At 47.1% G+C, this 26,012-nt stretch overlaps 1 protein-coding gene across 2 annotated transcripts in view; it reads right to left on the bottom strand.

Annotated features, from left to right (window-relative positions):
* Window positions 1-13,501: 13,501 nt before the first annotated feature.
* STON1 (stonin 1) overlaps window positions 13,502-26,012 on the bottom strand; it is a 46,900-nt gene continuing 34,389 nt past the window's right edge. For both annotated transcript variants that reach the window (XM_055123038.1, XM_055123039.1), the window contains exons 3-4: window positions 20,906-21,108; window positions 13,502-16,682 (exon numbers count right to left, since the gene is read on the bottom strand). In XM_055123038.1, coding sequence (XP_054979013.1) covers window positions 16,608-16,682; window positions 20,906-21,108 — 278 coding nt within the window. In that variant the 3' untranslated portion in view covers window positions 13,502-16,607. The remainder of the gene's footprint in view (window positions 16,683-20,905; window positions 21,109-26,012) is intronic.

Raw genomic sequence — 26,012 nt, 5'->3', positions numbered from 1 at the left:
GTGCTCTAGGCCTACTCCTGGCTCTGTTGTACTCAGGGCTCAGGGGACAGGATGGGATGTTGGGAATCGAACCTGGCTCAGCCACATGCAAGGTAAGCACTCTACTTTCTCTGCGATCTCTCCAGCCCAATCTTAACCACTTTTAAGTGTGCAGTTCAATGACATAAATTACATTCACATCACTGTGTGACCAGCACCATCATCATTCTCCAAAAGGAAAGAAGAAACTCTGTACCCATTAAACAGTAACTCCCTCATTTTTTATTTTACTCTATTTCACATTTTTGCACCACACTCTGCAGTGCTCAGGAGTTCTTCCTGGCTCTGTGCTCACGAGTGACCCCTGGCGGTGCACAGGTGACCATGTATAGCAGCAGGAATGGAACCAGGGCCATGGTAGAAGTAGCTGCATGCAAAGCCTGCAGCCCTGTGCTGTCTCTCTACCCTGCTTCCCCATTTTTGTGTAGGGTACATTTTATCCTGATACCGGCAGGTCAATAGAACTGGCCTCCTTGTATGGTTCCACAGGCAGACAAGAACATTCTGTAGCATTCCAAAAGACAGACACAGTCAGCCAGAAAGTTACTTCATCAGACATAGGAGAGTAAATGAGAAAATAAGATCCCTGTCAGGCAGTCGGAGCTAAAACAGTACGGATTCTTCCTCTCTACTCTCAGCAGATAGCAGAAGATTAGATCAAATTTAGAAAACAAACATTTTAATCTTTTCAAACCCTTGAAGATATATGTAAGTGTTCCAAAAGCGTATTTATAATTATAAAATGTGATAGGTTTTTAATTTCTTGAGGATTGAAGCTATTATTCATCCTTACATGCCCTCTGCATTCTTAGCAGAGTGTCTCCAATATGGAAAGCATTCATTAAATGATATTGATTTGAATTTATGACTAAACTTATAAAATGGAACTCTCAGCCTACTTGTAGGGAATAACTTGGAAATCAAAATGCAACAGTCTTAGGGAAAGCAGAGCATTTGTCTAAATTCACCTTGTCATGTACTCACTCCGTATTTCTTTTGTTTGGGGTCCCATGGGGCAGTGCTCAGGGGCTACTCCTGGCTCTGTCCAGAGGTCCCTCCTGGTGGGGCTCAGGGACCATGTGTTTCCACAGATCAGACCAAAACCAGCCATGAGCAGGGCAAGTGCCTTAACCTCTGTGCTACCTTCTGGCCCCTCATGCAGTACGTTCTACTCACTCTACAAGCCATCAGCCCTGGCCGTGGGATCAGCGCCGTTGCACCAGCTCTGATGCTCTCATCACACTCACCACCACTCTACTTGGGCCTTTTTCCACCATGTCGGAAACCACTGTGGGCAGAGCCACTGCAGCCAAACTCTCAGGCGGACAGGGGAGAACGATGGGCCAGAAACAGTACAGCAGGTAGGGCCCTTGCCTTGTGCACCTCCAACCACAGATGGTCCCCAGAGCACTGCCAGGGAATCAGTGCCAGGAATCAGTGCCAGGGAGCACTGCCACTGTGATCATTGAGCACAGACCAGGAACAAGCCCTGAACATCACTGAGGGTAGCCCAAATCTGCCCCCCTCAAAACAAAACACAGACGGGGAAAGAGATATATAAACACTTGACAATATAATAGGACTCATACTAAAATTTACTGACAACCTGTCCTGACGATGGGGTCCAGAGCAGGCGTCCTGGAGCTCACCCCTAGACTCAGGTCAGTAAGAGAGCACGAACAAGGGGCACGATGAGTCTCCAGGGAGGAGGCTCTAGGCCATGAAGGGATGAGAGAGATATTGGAGATTGGGAGGGGGAAGAGAGAGGGGGAGAAAGAGAGGGAGAGAGGGAAAGAGAGGGGAAGAGAGAGAAGGAGAGAGAGGGGGAGAGAAGGACAGAGGGAAAGAGAGAAAGGGAGAAAGAGGGGGAAGAGAGAGGGAGGGGGAGAGAGGGAGAGAGGAAGAGAGAAGGAGAGAGTGGGGGAGAGAGAGGGAAAAAGAGAAGGAAAAAGAGGGAGGGAGAGAAGATGGAGAGAGAGAGGGAGAGGGAGAGAGTGGAGGAGAGAAAGAGGGAGGGAGAGGAAGAGAGAGAGGGAGAGGGAGAGAGAGCATGAGAGAGCATGAGAGCCCGCTGAGTGGAGGAAGCGAGAGCTATTTGGTTCAGTCAGAGAGAGAGAAGAGAGGGCAGAGGAATAGGACAGTGGCCGAGGTTTGTCACCCTGGGGAACTGTCGGTGGAGCCAGCTTCCATCCCAGCACCCATATGGTCCCCCAAGCCCTCCAGGAGTGATCCTGAGCATGGGTCAGGAGGAAGCCCTGAGCACCACCCAGCATGGTGCCCAAACTAGAGACAAACAAAATAAGAAAATAAATTGCACCCAGGACTACTGCATGAGGCAAGTGGGCCCCGGATAATGTGCTCTCGGCAGCTCTCACAGCATCCCTGCAGGTCTGGGCCTGGGCGGGCCTCTGGAAGCAGAAGGGGACAAACACAGAGACTGTGAAAAGAAGAGGCCGTGGGAGGATGCACAGGTCTGTGTCAGTGACACTGGTCCTTCCCTGACATGAATCATAAAATGGAGAGGGGGGGATGGAGGGAGAAGGGGAGGGAGGGAGAGAAAGAGAGAAGGAGGGAGAGAGAAAGGGAGGGGGAGAGGGAGCAGGTGAGAGAGAGAGAGAGAGCGCAGGAGAGATCCTGGGAGACTTGAGGAGGTGTGGGGGAGAGCACGGCCTGTCCACGGGTGGGGGAGACGATCCACCCGGGCTCCAACCGTGGAGTCCTCCGTTTTACCCATGGCCAGCTCGGGCCCCAGTGTGGGTTTAATATAGAATCTGTCCTTTTCCGCGGTGAGTACTTAGCAAAGCCTTTGAAAAGTGTTTCCGACTGTCTCAAAATTATCCACTGGAGAGGCAGGCTCTTGGCATTTAACAATGCCTCTGCTCAGAGATGCTCTTTCCCTGTCCTTTTCGCGGCTCTTGAGGACCTTTGGGTGAAATTCTCTTTGAACGGTGTGAAAATATCAAAATAAAATCCTCCAGGAAAGGACAGGCTCAGGCCCCGGCCGTCTCGCACCCCCCACGCGGCGCTGAGCAGCTGCGTCTCCTCAGCCACGAGGCACAGAAACGCCCCCCGGCCCCACTTGCAGGCCCACCCTGAGTCCCAGCTTTACTCTCCCTTAGACTCATAAGCTCAGGTCCAAACACACAAGAACGAGCTCTTTGGGGTTAATACCATTTACCCTCCACCATCAACTCCAGTAAGGAGCATATTCATAGAAGGACACGGGCAAACTCATCTAGAAAATCAGGCAGCCCTTAGGGTCCTCGTGGGCCCATAGCATCCCCTCCCACCCCACCCTGTCTCCAGGAATGCAAAAAGTTCCATTTCTGTCGGAAAAACAAGAAATAATACCTGGAATGCATGATTTGCCTGCCCGGAGACCCTGCCTTCCTCCCCCACTGGAAATTCAGATGTCAGTGCTCACATGCAGTGGACCCTCTGCTCTCCTGGTGCTCTCCGACACTGAGATGCCCCTTTGCAGTTCTCTCAGGTGTGCTCTCCTGCACCATCCACTTTCCTTTCACTGTTGAATCATTGCAGATTCAGCAGGTGGGAATCTCCAGGAACCTGGTGGGGTGTGTGCCTAGGAGGGGAGAAAGAAGAGCCCTGCAACCGGTGGTGCCATCCTGTCCTGAGAATTCAAACGCAACCATAAAACTGACCAAGAGCCCATCTGCTTTCTATTTTTACCACGTGCTGGTAATTCTGAGCACTGTCTTAGGTAACACACGTTCCCCGTCAACATTTATATTGCCGTGCTATTCGAGATAATTGCTGGAATCGCTGAGTTTCAAGAACGCACATGTAAGCTGGAAAGCGACAAGTTTTAATTGCTTGACATTTAACAAACATTACATTCTACATAGAATTTAATTTAGAGAAGTGCTGGTAATAGAATTGAGCCTAAGACACGTGTAGACTTAGAAATACATAATCATTTGGGGAATTCATAATAGACCAAGATCGTTCAAGCTTCCTTGGTACAACTCTCATCTTCTTGTCCTTCACTCCTGCCTAGTCCTGGGGTTAAACTCCAAGTTTAAAAGAAACAGCATAAAGATGAGGAAATAGGACTCATGCGACTTCCGCTCTGCCCTTCCATCTGACCAGCGGGAGCTTCTATTCGTGTGTCTTCAACTTTACAAGAGTGAAATCAAGAGTGAATGGCAAGATATAATTTTTTGGCTTGGTAAGTTGTGCCGGGTGACTTTACTGTAACGGGCATTTGCTGTATCTGAGTCCTAGCTCTAAAATTAAAGCGTATTCGATTATATTCCCTTCTGAAATCCAAGAAGGGATCAAGAAAACATTGCAAATCAATGCTTACGTTCCATTTGCGGAGAGTTTTCATTAAAATTAATTATTAATCACCGAACAACTCTTTACCTAGAGTTTTACTACAGCCAGTCGGAATTGGAAGGAAGAGCCAAAGTACCAGCATTGAGTGGCTGTAGGAACAGTGGGTGGAACAGCTGAGCTTCACTTCCCTCCCTTGTGGCTGGACTGTCCCGCTGACCAGAAGTTTCACTCACTGGGGACCGACCCTGGCTCATTGGGTGTGAGCATGGCCGCACTGGGACTCAGGTTCAGGCGCCAGTACAGCCACGGAGCCTCAAGCCGACTCCTTGTTGGGTGAAGAGCCACGTCCTAGATGTCCTGCAGCTGTGAGGTCATACATGTGCTCGGGCTGTGGTCGCCTCCCGCCTGTCCTGGTCTGTAGCTGCAGTGCTCACCGGGCTCCAGCCCTTCAGTGCTCCGTGCATGTGACTGGCGCAGGCAGAAACTGTGACAGCACCGGGGATGGCAGTAAGTGAAGCACCGGGCACGAGTGGTGAGTGGCCAGGACCATGGTGACACGCCCTCGGGTGGCCTGGGCCTGAGCGAAGAGTCTCGGCCCAGCCACTTGTTCCCAGGTTTTGTTATCCCCAGGCCCCTCCCTGCGGGCGTGTTCGTGACCGGGAGTCACACACGTGCTTGGTTGAGGCTCCCAAGGGCGCACGTGGGGCTGCGGTGCTCCCGGAGGCCAGGCTGTGTACACACCCAAGGGTACACAGCCTGGCCTCGGCACTCACACAGCTTTTAGTTGTGATGGTTGATGACGTAGCACCCTTTCAGTTGTGTGCTCTCACACACACACACACACACACACACACACACACACACACACACACCTGGCTGCAGAAGTCACTGGAAGGACTGGGTATCACAGCGGAGCCACGAGGACTCTGCTCACCACATGTGGCAGCATCAACCATCGAACTCCAGACCTTGCGCTTTCAAGTCAGGCATTCCACACCCCCGAGCTGGCCCCTGAGACTTTGGTTGTGCCTTTTTGGTTTGTTGTTTGTTTTTGTTTGGGGGCCACACCCAGCCGCGCTCTGGAATTATTCCTGGCTCTGTGCTCAGGGATCACTCCTGGCAGTCTCTGGGGATCACACGGGTGTAGAGTTGCAAACCCACATCAGCCGCGTGCAAGGCAAGAGCCCTTCCTACTGTATTATTGCTCTGGCCCCAGACATACTTTTTTTTCAATTATTCAAACTTTTTTTAATTCTCAAAGGAACCTCCAGGTGTTCATTACTAGTTCCTAATTAATCTGAATGTCATAACAAAATCTGAAATGGATTCCCCATACCAACATGAAATGACATTGACCAAGTAGAGTTTCACTAACCAATGATGATAATAATACTTAAAAGCAAAACAAGGTGATTGGAGCTCGGTGAATTTATTTTTTTTAATTTATTTATTTTTTAATTAGTGAATCACCGTGAGGGTACAGTTACAGATTTACTCGGTGAGTTTATTTTTAAATATGTGATGCCTCCACAAGAACTCCTAAGAAATACGAGCTGGCACATCAAAGCATAGAAGAAAAACAACACAAAACTCAAATGACAGGGGGCTAAAAATGACAAGGAACCATTTTCTGTAAGTGCTGATAATACAGGAGAGAAGGAAATATTCAGCACTGCTTATTTATAAGATTTAAGAAATGGAGATAGTTCAAGGACCGGGTTTTTTGCACGTGGAGGGTCCGGGTTCAGGTCCAAGCTCTGCCCAGAGGAGCCCTTAGCCCAGCTGGGTGGGCCCCACCCCAAATAAATAGCAACCGGGAGCCCAGGGGAGGCCAAGGTGGGGCTGCCTCTCAAGGTGAGTAGATGTCACCCCACAGAGTCCTACTGCCATCTGCTCACAGCATCCTGTGTCAATCTGTCAAGACCCACGCTGCGAAATTCACTGCCAGTGTGAGTCCTCAGTTTCCCTTCCCAGCCGCACCTGGGGCAGTAGCTCCGCTATTCTAGGTGCCCACCCCTCTTCAGTCTTCATGGGCCCTATTTTTCTGACCTCCAAGCTTTATTCAGTTCTCAGACAACTTCTGTCATTTTTCCTTGTCATGTGCAGATGATCTTGTCCATTGTCACAGCCTTCAGTCCCGAGGCCTCTATGAGCCACACCCTGTTTCCTGCCCTCTAAGTGGGTATTAGTCCGCAGCTACTTGCTGACCCCATTTAGATGCCTATTAAGCATCTCAGAATTAGCACCAAAAGGGGATTTCTGATATTTCTCCCCAAAACTGCTTCTTTAACAGCCTTCCCCATCTCCACAAAGACTCCATTCTCTGGGCTGGAGAGAGTAGAGCGAGCAGGGCCCTTGCTTTGCACACAGCAAACTGAGGCTTGACCCCCAGCACCCCATATGGTCCCCCCTGCACGGCCAGGACTGACTCCTAAGTGTGGAGGCAGGAGTAACCCCTGAACATTGCTAGGGGTGACCCTGATAACAAATAAACCAAAAACTCTTTCTTATTCAGGACAGAACCGTGGGATTCCAGCCTTGCTCTCTCCTTTCTCTCACACCCAGCATCCACTCCATCCCACCAGCCCACGCCATTAGATCCACACTGAGCCTGTTCCTGCCATTACTCCCTTCTATGGCCGCAGAAGCATCTTAGTATCTAACACAGTTTAGGTCACGCCCCCCGCCTCCCCAGACATAAAACCTTACTGCAGCCTCCACTCACTCAGTAAAATAGCATAAGAATGTAACCCAAACCATAATAAGGAAAAACAAATTTTAATGAGCTAAGAGACTACAGAGAAATTACCCAGGGGTTGAAGACACTTGTCTTTCACATCAAATCAACTCTGATTTGATCACCAACACCCCATATGGGCCCCCAAGCACCTCCAGGAGTTATCCCTGAGCACAGAGCCAAGAATAAGCCCTGAGCATCACTAGGTGTGGCCCAACCCCCTCCCCCGCACTCCCCCCCACACACACACACACAATCAGTTGGCAAAGGAGGGGAGTTTGGTCATGGGTGGGGAATGCAGACCAGGCTTGGGTTGGGGTTTGGAGTTGGAACATTGAAAGTCTGACACCATTAGTGACGCTTGGAACCACCTGAAATGCACTGTGACTATGGTTTCGGTTTATCATTTTGCTGATATTTAAAATTTAAATTTTTAACATTTAAAATTTATCATTTTGTAAACCACAGTGCCTAAATAATCTAAAGTTTTTTAAGAAATCAAAGCAAATTCAGTCTTTGCAGGAGTACACAAACCCCTCTGATTAACTTCCTTTGCCCACCCATGATCCTTCCTCTCTCCCACCCATCATCGCCATCCCCCTCTTCCTCTTCCTCCAACTCCTCCTTTTCCTCCTCTTCCTCCTCCTCCTCTGTTCCAGCCACCCAGTGGGCCTTTCTCCAAGCCCGTTTCTCTGCTGGATGCCTTCCTCCTGGGGTTCCTCTCTTGATCCTCCAGGTCCCTCCTAGAATACCTTCTTGGCAGAGGGAACTCAGACCAAACCAGCTGGATAAAACATTCTTCTCAATAGATTCTGCCTAAAAGATGCTTCTGTTGGTTCTTCTCCCCCACTAGTAGCAGTGATTCCAATTTGATACCTATTTATTTGACTTTTTTCACTATTACACGTCCTACAAAAAGAGGAACTTACTCTTTGGGAGACAGTTTGTCCCCAGTGCCAAGAAAAACATGGGCACATATGAAGCAAGTAATAAACATCACCATGTGATGATGAGCAAAAATCACTTGTATCACTTGTCATCCCATTGATCTTCAATTTGCTCGAGAGGGCACCAGTAACATCTCCATTTGTCCCTGTCGCATGCTAGTGCAGCCCAATGGTATCTGCTCGCTCCAGGAACACGAAGAGCTTCAAACCGTTCATTCGGGGTTTTGATGAAGAAGTCTGACCATCTTGTAGGTGGGCAGCCATGCGGTCTTTTGACGTCCTATGGAATCCAGTCAGTAACAGCTCTAGTTCTAGTCCAGCGGTTGTCTCTAAGTCTCATTACATGTCTGGCCCATCTGATTTTCGAAGCCTTGGCAAACAAGACAGCGTCCCTGATTCCTGATCATCAACAGAGGTCGGAATTCCAGATTCCTTCTCTCACTTGAGTGAAATGTGATATTCCAAGCATAGCTCTTTTGATTCCTTGATGAGCAAAATGATAAACCGAAACCATAGTCACAGCGCATTTTAGGTGGTTCCAAGTGGCCACTTACAGGTAGCAGTTATCCAAGGCAGCCTCTTGTTATTTAAGATGGAAGCTAGGACCAGAGAGATAGCACAGTGGACAAGGCTGGCCTTGCATGCAGCTGACCAGGGTTTGATCCCCAGCATCCAACATGGTCCCCCAAGCCCAAGCAGAGCCAAGAGTAAGCCCTGGGCATCTCCAGGTGTGGCTCTCCCCCCCCCCCCCGCTAAAAAAAAAAACACAAACAACATGGGAGCTATTACTAGGAAGCCACTTGCAAGCTAGACTCACGCGAGGCTGGAGTATGATACAGCAGGGAGGGGGTTTGCCTTGCATACGGCCAACCTGCGTTCAATAAGCAGCTTTCCTTATGGTCATTTGAGCACTGCCAGGAGTGATTCCTGAGTGCAGAGCCAGTAGTAACCCCTGAACATTTGAGTATCATTGAGTTTGGCCCCAAAACAAAAGACCTGCTCCCATGGTTTAAGCTTTGTAAATAATTATTCTAACTGTATGCATAAGGAGGGGCAGGATGTCCCTATGCCTAGGAAGATAAGCACATCTTGTAGTTCAGTATTAATTTCTGAGGACTAACCAAGAACTCTCACCCCTGAGAGAAAGTAACAAGGAATATCCTCCTGGAAGCACCTACTTGCTTCTTGCTAGGGAAAATCTGAAGCCATAATCCTGAGATGGAGCTTTTAGGAACCACGTTGTCCTTGATTTTCCAAGGGAAAGCTCACAAGTCCCTCAGAACGGGTCCACACTAGTTTATAAATCTCGTAAAGCAAGCAGATTTACAGTTCATTAGCTCTCGTTAGGGAAAAAAATGGTTTGATATCTGTTGAGAAAGTAGAAACTATTTTTCTCTTCTCTTTAGTACTTTGGATGTTTAGAGATAAGCATGGTATTTAAATCTTTGGGATGTGTAAAATTGTCTTCAGCAGCATTTTTAGACAAGGCATTAAGAATACTTTAAAGTGCTTGTCTACTGCATTAATTTTAATTATACTCCACTGGACTCGCAATGCTCTGAAATGCTTTACAAAAAAATGCCCCCAAGATCTTTTATTAATCATAATACAGCACCACCAAATTTTAATTCTCGGCATCAGGTGCTTGCCTAAGAGCGCCCTCTTCTGTTCCCGCAGTATATTGCAAATTGCATTACATGGGAATTCTGGGAACTGTCGACCACTTCCCTCAAATTATTTAAATAAGATCATCCACGTTATTTAAATGAGTTATTCTCCACCTGAGGTTTGGAAGGCGCTGCTGGGGCATATACGTGAGCAGAAGATGAGAGAAAATATGTAAAAACGTCTAATAGTGATTTGCATTTCTTACCCAGGAATTCTCATAGAAACAAGCTACAATCTTAAAACACAGGCAACCAGTCTCAGCTGTTTACAGACGGAACATGACCCTCTACTTAATCTCATTTATTTTTTTGTAAGTCAGCTGTTAGCTTTCTGACCTCTTTTGCTTTAATAATTAAGTTGCAAGCAAGCTAGATGTTGGCTGGTCTTTATTCATGCAGGTACAATAGGATAAGCCTTTTGTTTCTATGAACTTGAGATGTGCGTAAGAGTCTATTGAGTCCCGTGATAATGCCATCGAGAACGGTTAAATACTGATCTTCTTCCGGGGGCTCTACTGCACCCAGCACTGAGTTTTGGGGCACTGGGTGAGGAGCCGGGCATGAAGCAGAGCAGCTGCAGCGAGGCGGGGACTGTGATCAGATCAGCCTAATGGAATCGATGCCTGCACCAACGGTGGTGGCGGCAGGGAGGGAAGTTGAACAAAGCAGAGGAGAACTGACCGGGCAACTTGAGGAATTCCCTTACAAATGCAGTTGGTCTGTGACATGGAATCAGTTGCTTCGTGGCTGGACACAGCTGGAGCAGCCCTATTAGCCCCAGCTGTGTGCCACTCAGCAGATTTTACCCTAGTAAAATCTCTGGGAGGTTTTACTTCCTGAGGGCATTTTGCAATTTAACTAGTTAAACAAAAAATTGAATTTCAGCGCAAAGCGGTTTTCTCATATAAACAGGGAGGGCTGGAGGGGTGACTAGGAAAGACTTTCTTAGCGCTGATTGACCGACCATTATGCTTCACGTGGACACCGCCCTTCCTCCAACACATGCCTCCTAGAAGACAGCTCTGGCAATTACATAAAAATGTCTTTCTAAACTGAAATACAAAAAGCCCTTCAGTAACTCTGAGCCCGCCGCACCATGCCCTCCCTTCCTTGCTGTTGCAAAGAGGGGGGGGGCCTCTCTCTCTCCTCACTGCAATGAGCAGGATTTGTACCCTCTGCGGTGGCCCTTATAAGTGCTCGGGGAGAAAGCAGCTGGGATGGAGAAAGGACCACTAAGTCAATGATGGATGGAGGGATCGCTCAGGATGGGAGATGTGTGCTGAAAGTAGACTAAGGACCAAACGCGATGGCCTCTCAGTGTCTGTACTGCAAACCATAATGCCTAAAAGTAGAGAAAGAGGGAAATTGTCTGCCATAGAGGCAGGGGGACAGGTGGGAGGGGGCAGGGATACTGGGGACATTAGTGGTGGAAAATGTGCACTGGTAGAGGGATGGGTGTTCGATCATTGTAGGACTGAAACTCAAACTTGAAAGTTTTGTAACTGTATCTCATGGTGTCACGGTCATGTCATCCCGTTGCTCATCGATTTGTTCAAACGGGCACCGGTAACGTCTCTCATTGTGAGATTTATTTGTTATTATTTTTGGCATATCCAATATGCATGGATAGCTTGCCAGGCTCTGCCATGGGGGCGCGATACTCTCGGTAGCTTGCTGGGCACTCTGAGAGGGACAGAGAAATTGAACACGGGTCGGCCACGTGAAAGGCGAATGCCCTACCACTGTGCTATTGCTCCAGCCCCTCACAGTGATTGAATAAAAAAAATTTCAAAACAATAAATAAGTAAATAAATGCAGGCTCATGCTCAGGACAGGGCTGGGTGGAATCAAACTGTGGGCTTCAAGCCCGGAAGGCACGTGGTGCACCAATGCGTGAGCCAGTGGCCCTCACTGCACATCACAGCTCTCATCCTCGCCTGCATTAAAAAATTCCTTAGAATTCCCCTGCACACAAAATTTGCCTGGGAACCAGGAACAAGTAAAAGTGATCTAGCCAGTTAGAGGCTCACGGATGCAGTTCCAAGGTAAACTTGTCGACAGCGTCTCTGACTCCAGCAGAACTCAGAGCTCACTGACTGCGAGAGCCGCAATCCGCTCTCACAGGGGAAGGAGGGGCTGGGGCTGTGTTTCCACGCCCCCACCCCCAGCCTCTTACCTGTGCTCTGACCAATTGGCGTGATGAACCAAAGGCGCCAGGATCTGCTCTTGAGGTTTGATTAATTTGCTGGAGGAGGTTTAGAATTCAGGAAACCTATTAATTCATGGGATCACCAATTTATAGGTTATCCAAAAACAGATGGAAGAGACGCCTGGGGCCAGGTGTGGGGAAATGCTATGAAGCACCCAGATCTTCTCCAGGCACCCCACATACCCCAAATCTTCTGGAAGGCAGGACAGGAAAGCTCTAGGCTCCTTCCTCTTGGCCTTTAACGGAGGGTTTCATTACTTAGACACAACGGATAAAATCAGTGACCTTGACATTTGACCTTCTGCCTCCAGGCCTCTTCCCTCCCTGAGATGGGAGTCTCTCAGCCCCACGGTGTATTGGTTTTCCTTCCAATCACCATCCACCTCCTGGTGATTCACTCCACGGTCAACTCCCAGGTGGGGAGCTTGGCATAGGGAACTGTGAGTGGGAGAATACAGAGGGAGAGCACTTGCCTTGAATGCAGCTGACCCCATTCCAACCCCCAGCACCACACACAGTCCTGAGTAGCATCAGGAATAACCCCTGAGCACTAAGTCAGGAGTATCACAACAGGTGGCCCCAAACTGCCTCAAAAGGAACTGTGGATAGAGATCAAATAAGCATGAGAAATATATTCTCACTATTTCAAAAGTCAGCTATCAATTTCTTATCGATTACAATACCACAGTAGGTGTCCAGTTTAGTCAGGTCATCCGTATTCACATTGGCTTTGGGTTGTTCTACAATTCTAAGTTCTAGACCATTGGTAATGCATGTGACCCTCGTCCAGACAAAGGCAAATTAATTGTATTGGATTCAGAGAAGTGACTGATGATTGCTCTGCCAGTAGATCTCTTTTGCATCCACTTGCAGATTCAACTCAGAACTTCTGACTTCCTATACCTATCTCTGTCCTTGGACGGGCATAGCATTTTGCCAGTTCCCTCATTAGTTAGTGCAGTAAGTAAAGCCTCAGCACATGGAATTTTATGAGTCATAATTACAGCCTCTCTTTAAAATCATTCTACAAACGACAGTGGCGGATGGTCACGGGCACTTCACTAGTGTACATCAGGGTGTACATCAATACCATGAACTTTAATTCTATAGTACCATACTAGCTACAATATAATAAAGTATCACTATCACTGTCATCCCATTGATCATCGATTTGCTCGAGCAGGTCCAGTAACATCTCCATTCGTCCTAGGCCTGAGATTTTAGAAGCCTCTCTTTACTCGTCCTTCCCAACGGTGCAGTATTAGAGGCTCTTTCAGGTTCAGGGGAATGAGACCCATTATTGTTACTGTATTTGGCATATGAATACATCAGGGGAGCTTGCCAGGCTCTCCATGCAGGCAGGAAGCTCTTGGTAGCTTGCCATCTTACAGCCTAGTTCTCCTTCTCGGAGAACCTGGCAAGCTACCAAGAGCTATAATAAAGTAAATTTTAATAAATTAAATTAAATTCTCCAACATCATAAACTAGAGCATTATCATTAATGACAGCAAGTCAATTGCTTAAGTTTGAAATTTATCTCATACATTAAAAAAATAAAAGTCCCAGGCTTCGCAATAGAAGTACACAGCACAGGAAATAATCATTTGAAATAAATCTTTAATTTTGAAAAAGATCAATATCACTCTACAAAATATTTTGTTACAGGATTATTTAGGCTTAACCTGGTTTATATTTGTATTGATATGACATAAAATAATATCTTTAGTAAGAAACAGTAAGTCATTATAAAAGAAGTTTCTGACTTCATAAGATAAAAGGTTGTATGTATCTTAAAAAATAGCTCCAGAACCAAGGGACTTAAAACCCTCAAACTTGTTTCATATACAAATAAAAAATTCCAGTCATTAGAATCTTCAATTGATAAACTATTTCTATCACCATAGAAAAAGAAAATGCCTTTAAATTCAGACCCACACAACAGTAAGTAACTTTAAATCTAGAATTCATGTCCACAGTTAATATCATCTTCCACCAGGAAGCAATCAGACCAGAACTGGTCACCGATTGCTCAAGCAAACCAGACCCTCAAATGCTCAAACCCAGGAAGGGTTGATCTAAATCGCTTAATTCAAATGCTAGAAAGGAGTGGTTCATCCTTCCCTCCCTTCTCTCTGCCCCTCTCAAACGTAAAAGCAGTATTGCTAGTTAGTGATTTGGAGTGGGGGTGAAGACTGGTTTTGGATTTGGGGACACACGCAGCTCTGCTGAAGTTTTGCTCCTGACTCTGTGCTTTCTGGCAGTGCCAGGGGTCAAACCAGTCGTGTGCAAGGCCAACACCTTTCCCCTGGTGCTATCTCTCTAGCCTGCCAGTTACATTGTTTGGAAAGTCTTCCTTTGATGTCAAGCAATGGCGAGTCTACCTTCTATTTCAGAAGTCTAAAAGGACCAAATCTGATTTTTCACTTAAAGCACCCTAGTTACACCTCACCTCCTGCCATTTCTGAGGTCAGAAGAATTGTAATAAAAAAAAAACCTCTCCTCCATACACAGAATGTTAATTTAACACTGAGTAATGAATATTTAAGAATCCTAATAGATGTGCAAATGAACAATTATGCAGGAGCATCCCACTGTTAATGCGATCAACCTTTGCATGGCTTGCAGAAACTCAATTTGGGTGTCAGTCAGTCTTTTGTTATTCTGTTTCCTGAATAGAAAGCTCAGGAAGGCTGGAGGACCCGGTGAGTAAATCACGGTGCTCACAGAGCCTGGGCACCCCATGAAACAGGGGGCGGGGTGGAGGGCTGGGGTGATTAAGTAAACCCTTGGTTGACTTTATTTCGTGGTGCTAATATTCATTAAATTTACTGAATTAAACTCTGAGTTCTTTATGGGCAGGGTGCCATAAAACAAATTTGAAAGGAACGGCTGTAATTAACCCAGCTTTCTGCTGAGGGGTCGCAGAGCACGGGGTTCAGCCCGCCTCCACACTGAAGCGCTCCCCAGTGTACCTCAGCAGATGATCACAAAAGGTGGATGGCTGTTTCTGTTAAAGATGCAATCACAACTCTGCCCTCCTCTGCAACAACAGGGAGTGTTGAGCATATATTATAAGCATGGAGCAAAGTCAAAAGGAGCAACACCAATTTGAGAGTCGACTTTTACATCCTTTGCCTATCTGGCAAAGAATGAAAAGCAATAAAATCTGCCAATTGATACATCATGAATGTTTGTTTGAATCTGGTTTTGAGCAGATTAAAATGAATATGATATAATATCGAATAAAACATATGACAAACTCTGTGACCCTACAAGTAAGTGCTGTTTGGAAAAACATTATTATTATCAGCTTGGACTGAAAACAAATCTAGTAAATAGAGGGAAAAATAACCCTACTTACTAGAGTTGTAAATCATATTTAAGATTCAGCATAAATTGAAGATGTGTTAATATCCCATGGAAGAGTTTGTTTTTCAGACTGAAAAAAAAAACACCTAGAATAATAGATTTCATAAATTTTAAAAGTCTGATCCTTCACCATAAATACTAAAAGGAAATAATTAAATAGGGTTAGGAATGCTAACCACTGAGTTTTCATTAGAAACCAAACATTTATCTAATTGTGAGGAATAAAAGTGTCATCTCTTGGAAATCTAAATAAAATAATCCTGTGTTTTTCAGGATATTTCAAAGAAAAATACTCTAAATTAAGCAGAATTAGCATAAACAGCATAATGGCAGAACTAGCATAAAATAATCATATTGTGATTAATACTTCTACTCAAGAAGATACTGGCATTCATTACAAATAATACTTAATCACATACATTTTTAGAGTCAGAACTTTTAGAAAACAATACCACGGACTTAAAAAATTCATCTTTAATGTACATAAATATTTTAATTTTGTGTTCAACTAGGGATTCCATTTGGAAAGGAGTCTCCAAGCAAAAGGCCATGTGTTTTCATGACTTGCGCTAAAATATGCATATGAAGGGAAATAGCCCTGCAGCACATACCAGAATACAAATACATTTGGAAAATGATGGTATACAGGGGGAAAAAATGGGACCAAATAGAGCTGACAATTAATTCCAATGTGGTAAGAAGGCAGAAAAATAAATAACTCAAAATCACAGACATTTTCAGATTTTCCTTTTAACCTGTGGTGCCAACATCCTACAACTTGCCGTGTCTCCACGATGACTAAGAAATGAAGTATTTGGTTTTTTGGGAGTTTTGGTTGTTTATTTTTCTTTTTGGGTCTCACCCAGTGATGCACAGGGGTTACTCCTGGCTCTTCACTCAGGAATTACCCTGGTGGTGCTCAGGGGACCATATAGGATGCTGGGAATCGAACCTGGATTGGCTGTGTGCAAGACAAATGCCCTACCCGCTGTGCTATCGCTCCAGCCCCGAGGAAAATGAAGTGTTTGGCTGGTGTCTCCTTCGATGACCACTGAGAAATCCAACGGCAAATACAGTTCATCCACGCTGCCCATCAGGCCGCACACAGAAATAACAGTGTCTTTGAGTTCCAAGTGAAAACCTTAGGCAAAGCCTGGGCTAGTTAGATCAAAACGCTCGGGTAGCAGCTGGTCAGAAACATGCAGATTGTTTGGTCTCGGGCCTAACCATCAGGAAAGAGCCACTGGGCCAGTCCCAAGGCCGCTGCTCTGAGGGCACCCACCGGTCAGAAATAAGACTCTGCATTTCGGAATCGCATCTCCTGGCAGGCCGCTCTCCCCCTACTGAGTTACGCAGTCACCCGCTTTCTCTGGATCTTCACCGTCGATTTTAATCCACTTCTTCTCTATTTCAACCTGTTGTGGAAAAGCAAAACGCATGCGGCATTAACAGATGGAACACAATGCAGACGTCTGTTCAGTCTCACTCTCAGGCGAGGTGTTGAGGCAGGCGGCGCCCCCCCCCACACACACACACACACACCAGCCGCAGCCTCTGGTCAGCCCAGGAGCCCACATCCTCCCCTGGAACACTATTTCCCAAATGCATGATACTGTCCCATCCAGGGCTGCAGACAATAGTAGCCCAGGGGGCGGGGGGTGGGGGCATTTTCCGTTCACTTTTAAAGGTTGGATTTCAGGCAGGAGTGAGCTGAGAAATTCTGTTTCTGAAATGAGGGCACCGGGCTCAGATCTTATAGGACCCAAAACTTCCTCTAAGTCAGCACTCTTTCTACTACTGTCTAGAGAGTGAATATATTGATAGGACATTTGCTGATCTGCCCAGGCCTCTGCTCAATTCTGTCCCCCACAATCCGGCCAGCTTTAACCCACTAGAAGTGTCAAACATTAATGAACCCCAACAATCCCATTTCCAAGCCAGCAAATGGGCTGTCCCTTTGGTCCCTCGAGTTTGCCAAGCCAGCTCCAAGACCGCCTCCACTCGCCCTGGGCTCCCTGCCCCGGGACAGAGGAAGCCCTGGCCTCTGCTTCCCCCAGTCTGGTCTCTCACAGTGCTTTATTTATTCACTAATTATTCTCCCCAGAGAAGGGCAGATCGGGAAGGACAGGCATGTCTGGACCTTGAGTCTCTGGCACCTGAAATTACTCGAGAGAGATTTACTAAGTGGGAGGGAGCACTCTGAAGCTGCAGGTGGGAGGGAGCACTCTGAAGCTGCAGGTGGGAGGGAGCACTCTGAAGCTGCAGGTGGGAGGGAGCACTCTGAAGCTGCAGGTGGGAGGGAGCACTCAAGCTGCAGGTGGGAGGGAGCACTCTGAAACTGTAGGTGGGAGGGAGCACTCTGAAACTGTAGGTGGGAGGGAGCACTCTGAAGCTATACATATGGAAGGGAACACCCTGAAATTGACTTTTTTGTTTTTTGGCTTTTTGGGTCACACCCGGTGATGCACAGGGGGTTCCTCCTGGCTTTGCACTCAGGAACTACTCTTGACGGTGCTCTTGGGATGCTGGGTATCGAACCCAGGTCAGCCGCGTGCAAGGCAAATGCCTACCTACTGTACTATCCCCTGAAATTGACTTTTACCAGCTGCTGGTCAAGTAGCAAATGCTACTGAAGCTAAAGAGACTGGGCCAGAGCAGCGGGCAGGGTGCTGGCCTTGCACACGGCTGACCTGGGCTAGATCCTCAGCATCCCATACAGTTGCCTGATCTCGCCAAGAGTGATCCCTGAATGCTGAGCCAGGAGTCAGCCCTGAGCATAATTGGCTGTGACCCAGAAAGGCAACTCCCCCACCACCCGCCCCAAATTGGAAAACAGGTAGTGACAGAATAAAGAACCCAGTGTCGCAGGTCAGGTGGGCCAATGAGCAGAACCAGAGGCTGCAGTGCAGGAGTCACAGGGAAGCCCTCACCCCCACCTCACGCCCTCCCCCACACACCGGGAAGGAGGAGGAGGAGGCTGGCAGTGGGTGGGGCACAGAGGGTCACAGCCTAGGGGTTGGCCCTGCAGAGCTCTACCAAGTGCTGAAGATAAGGATCGGTCCAGCCTTGCATCCCTGTCATCAGCCATTCCCAGAGGGAGCATGGCCTGAAGGCAGGCAGGCCCCTTCCTGCTGCTGGGGGAACTGAGGCACCAGGGAGAAGAGGCACAGGAACGCAGTCACCCACCATTAGATTTTTTGTTTGTTTTGTTTTGGGGTCGCACCTGCCAATGCTCGGGGGTTACTCCTGGCAGTGCTGGGGGGGACACAGGGGTGCCAGGGAGGGGCAGTCGAGCTGCTGCTCCAACCTGAACCCACCATCCATTTTATCTTTTCAGTGCCAGGTATAAACAACTGCTCAGGCAGAAGACAAAAAGGAAAAAAAGGAAAAGGCCCCAAAATATTAGATCTGTTAATGTGCTGAGTCATCTTTGTGATTTTTTTTTTTTTTTTTTTTGGTTTTTGGGTCACACCTGGCGATGCACAGGGGTTACTCCTGGCTCTGCACTCAGGAATTACTCCTGGCGGTGCTCAGGGGACCATATGGGATGCTGGGATTTGAACCCGGGTCGGCCGCGTGCAAGGCAAACGCCCTACCCGCTGTGCTATCACTCCAGCCCGTGATATTTTTTTAACGTGATATTTTTCCACAGTTTTTTGTATGTGGTTTTGGAAACTTTTTCCTACTTAAATAACGTCTCTACGCAAAACACTCATCACTGGGTCGAGACACTCTGGGAACGACGTGGCCGAGGCCACTCTACCTTCGGTGGTGACAAGGAGGAGCAAGTTTAGGAGCTGCAGTGCAAATCACGTGGGAAAGCAGCAGAGAAGCCAGCTGCGCTCACGTGCGAGAAAAGTAAGAAGGTCCAGCTGGCAAAGGGAGCCTCAGACATGGCTTCAATAGCACCATGCTAAGATACAAGTTTGACAAATTTCCTTTTACTGAACTCTTTTTTGATAATCCCACTTATCATTTCATTGTAGCAAGCAATGTGAAATAAATTATCTTGTGCCTGCCCAGGGGGCAGACTTGGGGAGGGTGGGAAATTGGGGACACTGGTGGAGAGAAAGTCACCCGTTGGTGGGACTGGTGTTGGAACACTGAACCCTGAAACAACTGTACTATGAACAACTTTGCAAACCACTGAGTTTAAATAAAATTTTAAAATAAACAAATAAATAAATAGAAAGAAAGAAAGAGCCACACTGTCTGTCCCACGTGATTCACTGGGCCCAAAACACAGAAGAGCTGGTTTAAAATTAAAGCGGGAGGCTGGAGTGACAGCACAGCGGGGAGGGCGTTTGCCTTGCACGCGGCCGACCCAGGTTCGATTCCCAGCATCCCATATGGTCCCCGAGCACCACCAGGAGTAATTCCTGAGTGCAGAGCCAGGAGTAACCCTGAGCATCGCCGGGTATGACCCAAAAAGCAAAAATAAATAAATAAATAAATAAATAAATAATTAAATTAAAACTGGTGTGAGAGCTACATGGCATCTATCAAGGGGGCTCCACTTCACAGAACAACACTTCTGTGTGGACACAGAACAGCCATATGGACGGCTGTTTCATATGCAAATGCCCAAGTCTATAATCAAAGAGCAGTTGATTAACAAGTTTCTTTATTGCAGGACTTGTGAAGGGTTTTATTTCACATTAATGTATGGCATTCACCAACTTGATTTTTTCTGTCTCATTTTATGGAACACATGTTCTGCAGAACGCATCTTGAGAAATGCTATTTAAACATACTTTTTGGGGGCTGAAGCGATAGCACAGTGGGTAGGCATTTGCCTTGCATGTGGCCAACCCAGATTCGATTCCCAGCATCCCATAAGGTCCCCCAAGCACCGCCAGGAGTAATTCCTGCGTGCAGAGCCAGGAGTAACCCCTGTGCATTTGCCGGGTGTAACCCAAAAAGCAAAAAATAAATAAAAAAATAAAAATAATAGTCAAAGGTTTCCAGTCTTTATATATATATATATATATATATATATATACTTGTGTATATATATATATATATATACTTGTTATTAGGAATAGACCTCTGAAACGTGAGTCTGTCGTGGAGAGCTGACTGCTTCTGCCCCAGATCATCGCTAAACTTAAGCGAAGAACGAGTCTCGGGGTTGATCCTTAAGTTTCCATGGCTGGGCTCTTTGCTGGTCTCACACACACAGTCAGCAAAACTGGGACGAGAGAGACAGTGGGAAAGTGCCTGCCATGCACTTTCTAGCACAGCACAGGCCCCCCGAGCATCGCCAGGAGTGACCCTGAGCACAGAGCCAGGAGTAAGCCCTGAGCACTGCTCAAAAACCACACAATCATCATCCTTGAGCAAGCCAAGAACACAGGGCCAGAGAGACAGTAGGGTGCTTGCCTCGTGGGCAGCTGAGCAGAGTTCAATCCCGGGCACACCATCCGTGGTCTCCAAGCCCCGCCAGGAGTGATCCCTGAGCACAGAGCCAGCACTGTACACGGCAAGGTAGTGCCCAGAAACAAACCAAAAGAAAAAAGTAACAAGCTGAAGGTTAACAGCAGAAGCTGAAGGCAGCAAATATTTACAAACGAATCAGATCTCAGCTCCAGAAGCTCCAGGAGCTCCAGAAGCCTGGACCAAGGGGTTGGGGCTGTACCTGGATGTTGTAACAAGTTCGTTGCTGGACATGTTTCTGTGGCTGGACATCACTCTCCACCCCCAGAGACCGGACCTCAGTCCCCGAGACGCAAGTGTCCAGCATCACAAACTGGACAGTGGCAAACGGGTACCAGTCAAATGGTATTTGTTGGTCTGATCCAAGTTCCAGTTTGTAGGACAAACAATGAGGATGATCAGGACCTTGAGGGGAAAGACAAAAATTTCAGTTATTGAGATCTAGCCAAAGTAGTTCAATGGCTACTAAACATTTCTCTTGGCCTTCAGAGATTCTCCACCCCTCTCTTTAATAAGTGACTTCATTCACATTGCTCCCATGTAAATTCCGCTTCAACAACATTGCTAGCAAAATTCATGACTTTCACTTACTGGGGGAAATGTGTGTTTTTATAAGTACTAGCTGTAATGTAAGTATCACTTTATTACTATATATGTGCATATATTAACTCCTAAAAATGGTTTTGATTAGAAGTATGCCAAGTTTCTTTAATTAAAAGATGAGTAATATTTTTATTAAGCATCATTATTTGGCTACAATATGCGTAGGACATATAGTAGTTTAAAGAACTCTAAATAGATTCAATAAGCCATCGCAATGATTTTTAATTTCCTTACCACTGTGTTTACTGATAAATAATGCAAAGGTTAACTCGGGCCCAAGTTAGATCACATTACTAAAAGTTGTGATTATTTACATTTAGTAAAATTCTATTTTATATCACCTATTCCAGAAAATATTGCAGGCCAAGATTTCTTTTCTCAGAGCAGATTGTTCTTTATTACTGTAATTATCACCCAGCCTCCTTGAAGCTTTGGCTAGAACAAACACACAGTATAAAACTGGGCATACTGGCTTGCAGTGTTTCATTTTAATATTCGTTTTCACTTAACTCAGTTTGCCATTTATCAAGCTTCTACTCTGAAAAACCAGGCCCTATACCAGACCAAGGGAGATTCTCAGGGAACCATATGACTTGTATGTGTTTTATGATGGAATTTAAAAAAATGTATGCTACCATATGTCTACAATGAATATGGTAAATAAACTACTTACATACACACTATATGTATATATTGTACTTACATATACTAGATACTGCATGTGTTGCTGTAGTAACACGTCCCATGGTTCTGATACATTGCCCACGGCGTCTACATAACTAATGTTGCTTTCCTTACTTAAGTGGATGTGAGGATAGTAATTTCAAAAGTCACATTCAATTACTGTAGCAAGGCGTAGCTGAGCTAGAACATTCCCATCAGAATATAGCTCTAAGCACAAAAACAAGAGTTTAAAGGATTTCACTTAATTCTTAAAAGATAAATTGCTTTTCATTGCTTACAGCCTGTTTCTTGTAGAGTGACTAATAGAATGTTAAGGCTGTAAAAGTCCTTGAGAAACTATCAATCCATTAACCAGAAGAGGCTCATTAGCTACCTGTACCCCCACACCCCATTCCCACAGGTTGGCCCACAGAAATCTCTGGCAAGGGATAACTTCATTCACACACACAGTCCCATCCCCCTGTTTGTCTTTTTTTTTAAATATTTTTATTAGAGAATCACTGTGATGTACAGTTACAAACTTATGAACTTTTGTTTGCATTTTAGTCATACAGTGATTGTTTACCCACCCCTCCACCAGTGCCCATTCTCCTCCACCAATGTTCCAGTATCTGTCCCACAACCCCCACCCCATTCCCCCACCACCCCACCCTGCCTCTGCGGCAGGGCATTCCCTTTGTTCTCTCTCCTTTTAGGAGATCTGCCCCATAGCTTGGAAACTGGCCTCACATGCTGGGGTAAAGGCAGCTCAGACAGAGACGAGAACACCAAGTAGAGGATGTCGGGAGGACCCATTCGGGTTGGAAGATTCGAACTGAAATAGACTATAGACTGAACATGAAAGCCACTCAGTACCTCTATTGCAAACTACAACACCCCTGTTTGCCTTCTATCTGCAATAAGGACGCCTTAAAAACTTCACTCAGACTGAAGCTGGAGCTACAGGAGAGCAGGAGGGCCACGTGCCTCTTTCACAAGCCCACCCACGGTCCATCACCAGCATCCCATACGGCCCCACAGCCCAACAGGGGTGACCCCTAAGAGCAGAGCCAGGAGTATCCCCTGAGTGCTGCCAGCCAACCCCCCCGCCCCCGCCAATAAATATCAATTTTCTGGAGTGGGAGCCAGTTGCGTCTCCATTGTGAGACTTGTTGTCACTGTTTTGGCTATCGAATACACCACAGGTAGCTTGCCAGGCTCTGCCGTGCGGGCGGGATACTCTCGGTAGCTTGCTGGGCTCTCCGAAAGGGATGGAGGAATCAAAACCAGGCAGGCTGCGTGCAAGACAAACGCCCTACCCACTGTGCTATTGCTCCAGCCCTGCCTGAAAATTTTTTGCAATTAAAAACTGGCCAAATTTGACTAGAGAGTTAGTATGAAAACTAAGGCTCCTGCCTCATCTTCCCTAGTGCCACACAGGCTCTGCTCACAGCAGCTGTGGCCCCAAAAACTGGGGGGAGGAGGAAAGCCGGAAGGGAGGGGAAAAGAAGAAATAAGAAAACTACCAAAACTACCAAGACTACCAACATGTTAGTACTCTAAAAATGTTAGGAATAAAATCTTTCCACCTGATATTTATTAATTTAAATAGCAATAACTCCTAAAGCAGAGCCTGGCAAGCTCCCCGGGGTGTATTTGATATGCCAAAAGCAGTAACGATAGGTCTCATTCCCCTGACCCTGAAAGAGCCTCCAATCGTTGGGAAAGACGAGTAAGAAAAGGCTGCTAAAATCTCCGGGCTTGGACAAATGGAGACGTTACTGGTGCCCGCTCGAACAACGGGATGATAGTGATGCAGTGATACAGTGAACTCCTAAAAGATAAAGGTATTTTCCTTTCAAGTTTTTTGCATCTGCTCCCGGCTTTTACCAACCGAGATGCTCTCCGTGTTGGGAGCAGCCCCCCTGCGGGTGTGATGCCTTTAGACGCTCCAGGTGTGGGTCCACTGGCCTTTGCGGCACTTGTGAGTGAATGAGGAAAGCTGTTATCTCAGTACTGACCAGCAGGGGGCAATCTCGGACTTTGGTAACCTTTATTCTCCAGCCTTGAGAGGAGGGAAAGCACAAATCACCATTGCCCTCCTGACAGCAAAAGGAAAGCAGAGGCTGGCGGTATTCCCACACACGGCAAAACCAGGGCTGGCACAGGGGCTAAGGGTTCAATCCCCAGCACTCCACAGTCCCCGAGCATGGTGGGTGCTCCCCTGAGAAGCAGTGCAGCACTGGCCCAGCTAATCCAGGTCAGTGGGGCTGGGCAGGGCAGTACCCCCAGCCCTAGCAACTGACCCCAGAGAATTGCAGAAAGATGAATCTCAGGTCCAGTCTCTCCCCTCCCCTCTGCCACCACACTGAAAACAAAAGGCGAGGCAAGTTGAGAAAGTAAAGATGCACTTAGTTCTCCAGCTCTCGCTCCTCTTTCTAATTCTTAGCCTCCAACTGCACCCCTAAGGCAGCTCCTCTTCCTCACTGCCTCTTCTATTCCTTTCTCACTCCCTTCTCTGTCCCTTCTTCATCCCTTCCTCCCTCTGTCTCTCACGCACCCCCTAGAAAGCAGACACTCCATAAAGGCTCCTCTCTTCCTGGGTCCTCGTCCACACTTTAGTCTAAACCCTCTGCACTCCCTGCCCAAGCCAGGCCTTTGTTTAGAAAGGAAAGACCAGCCAGGGTTAAGGGAACACTAACCAGTTACATGCTAGCAGAGAGCAGAGTTGGTAATAACCCCTGAGCATCTCCAAGTGTGGGGAAGAAAGAAAGAAAGAAAGAAAGAAAGAAAGAAAGAAAGAAAGAAAGAAAGAAAGAAAGAAAGAAAGAAAGAAAGAAAGAAAGAAAGAAAGAAAGAAAGAGAAAGAAAGGAGAGAGAGAAAGAAAAGAGAGAGAAAGAAAGAGAGAAAGAAAGAGAGAAAGAGAGAGAAAGAGAAAGGAAGGAAGGAAGGAAGGAAGGAAGGAAGGAAGGGAGGGAGGGAGGGAGGGAGGGAGGGGGAGGAGGGAAGGAGGGAGGGCGAGGAATAGCTTGAAGTTAGTAGGAGAGTAAGAGAGGCTCTGGGAATGAGTCAGAGGCAATGGTACCTGCCTCCCGACCATGGGGCCCTGAATCCGATCCCTGAGCAGTGAGGTCCCTGGCGTGCCGCACAGCCAGGCACACCTGAACAATGTGAGATCCGTGTGCGGCCCAGTGAGCGGCAACGTGCAAGCACCGGGCCCAGACGCGAAACACCCTGACAAGCACCCAAATAAGCACGAGCCCACACTGGAGGGCGACCCTCGCAGGCACCGCAGCAGAGCACGCTCCCGGCCAGCAGCACGGCCTCTGCCGGGCGGGACAGAGGGAAGGACGGCTGGGCCAGGGCCCCACTGCCCGAGCACTCCCAATCCCTGCTCTGTGCCCGTCAGTTAGCCAAATAGCTCCTCTAGGTCCCTCCACTTGCACTTTCTGCACTTCCCAACTCAAGTGACAAAAGCACTTTCCGGTCTTCAGACAGATAGGTAGGTATGGCTATAGACATAGAAACCCTATATATACGTATATTCAGGCCTGAACGACAGCAGGGCGTTCGCCTTGCACAGGCCAACCTGGCATCCCACATGGTCCCTGGAGCACCGCCAGGGATGATTCCTGAGTGCAGAGCCAGGTGTAACCCCTGAGCACTGCCTCGTGTGACTCAAAACAAAAACAAAGAGAAACATATTCATGGGCCAGGGAGAGGGTGCAAAGGATTAGTGCGAATGCCGGAAGCCTGCGTTCATGCCCCTGCCACAGGGTTCCACACGCACTGCAGGAGTGACCTTCCAGCCCTGAACACTGGTGGATGTGACCCCAAACTGGAAAAGTTTACACATACGTGTGTGTGACTGTGCATGTGTGTGTTTGTGTATGAATGCGTGTGTGTATGCATATGTATGTGTGTGAATGTGCATGTATGTGTGCGTGTGCATTCATGTGCATGTGTGTGCAGTTATCTGAACACTCAACTGTGGCATCACACAGAATCAGAGCAGTGTCTAAGACCCTGCTACTACTCTGTG

Source organism: Sorex araneus, chromosome X (assembly GCF_027595985.1).
Source record: "Sorex araneus isolate mSorAra2 chromosome X, mSorAra2.pri, whole genome shotgun sequence".
In the NCBI taxonomy this organism is placed as follows: Eukaryota; Metazoa; Chordata; class Mammalia; order Eulipotyphla; family Soricidae; genus Sorex; species Sorex araneus.
This window is presented reverse-complemented; position numbering and strand designations above follow the sequence as displayed.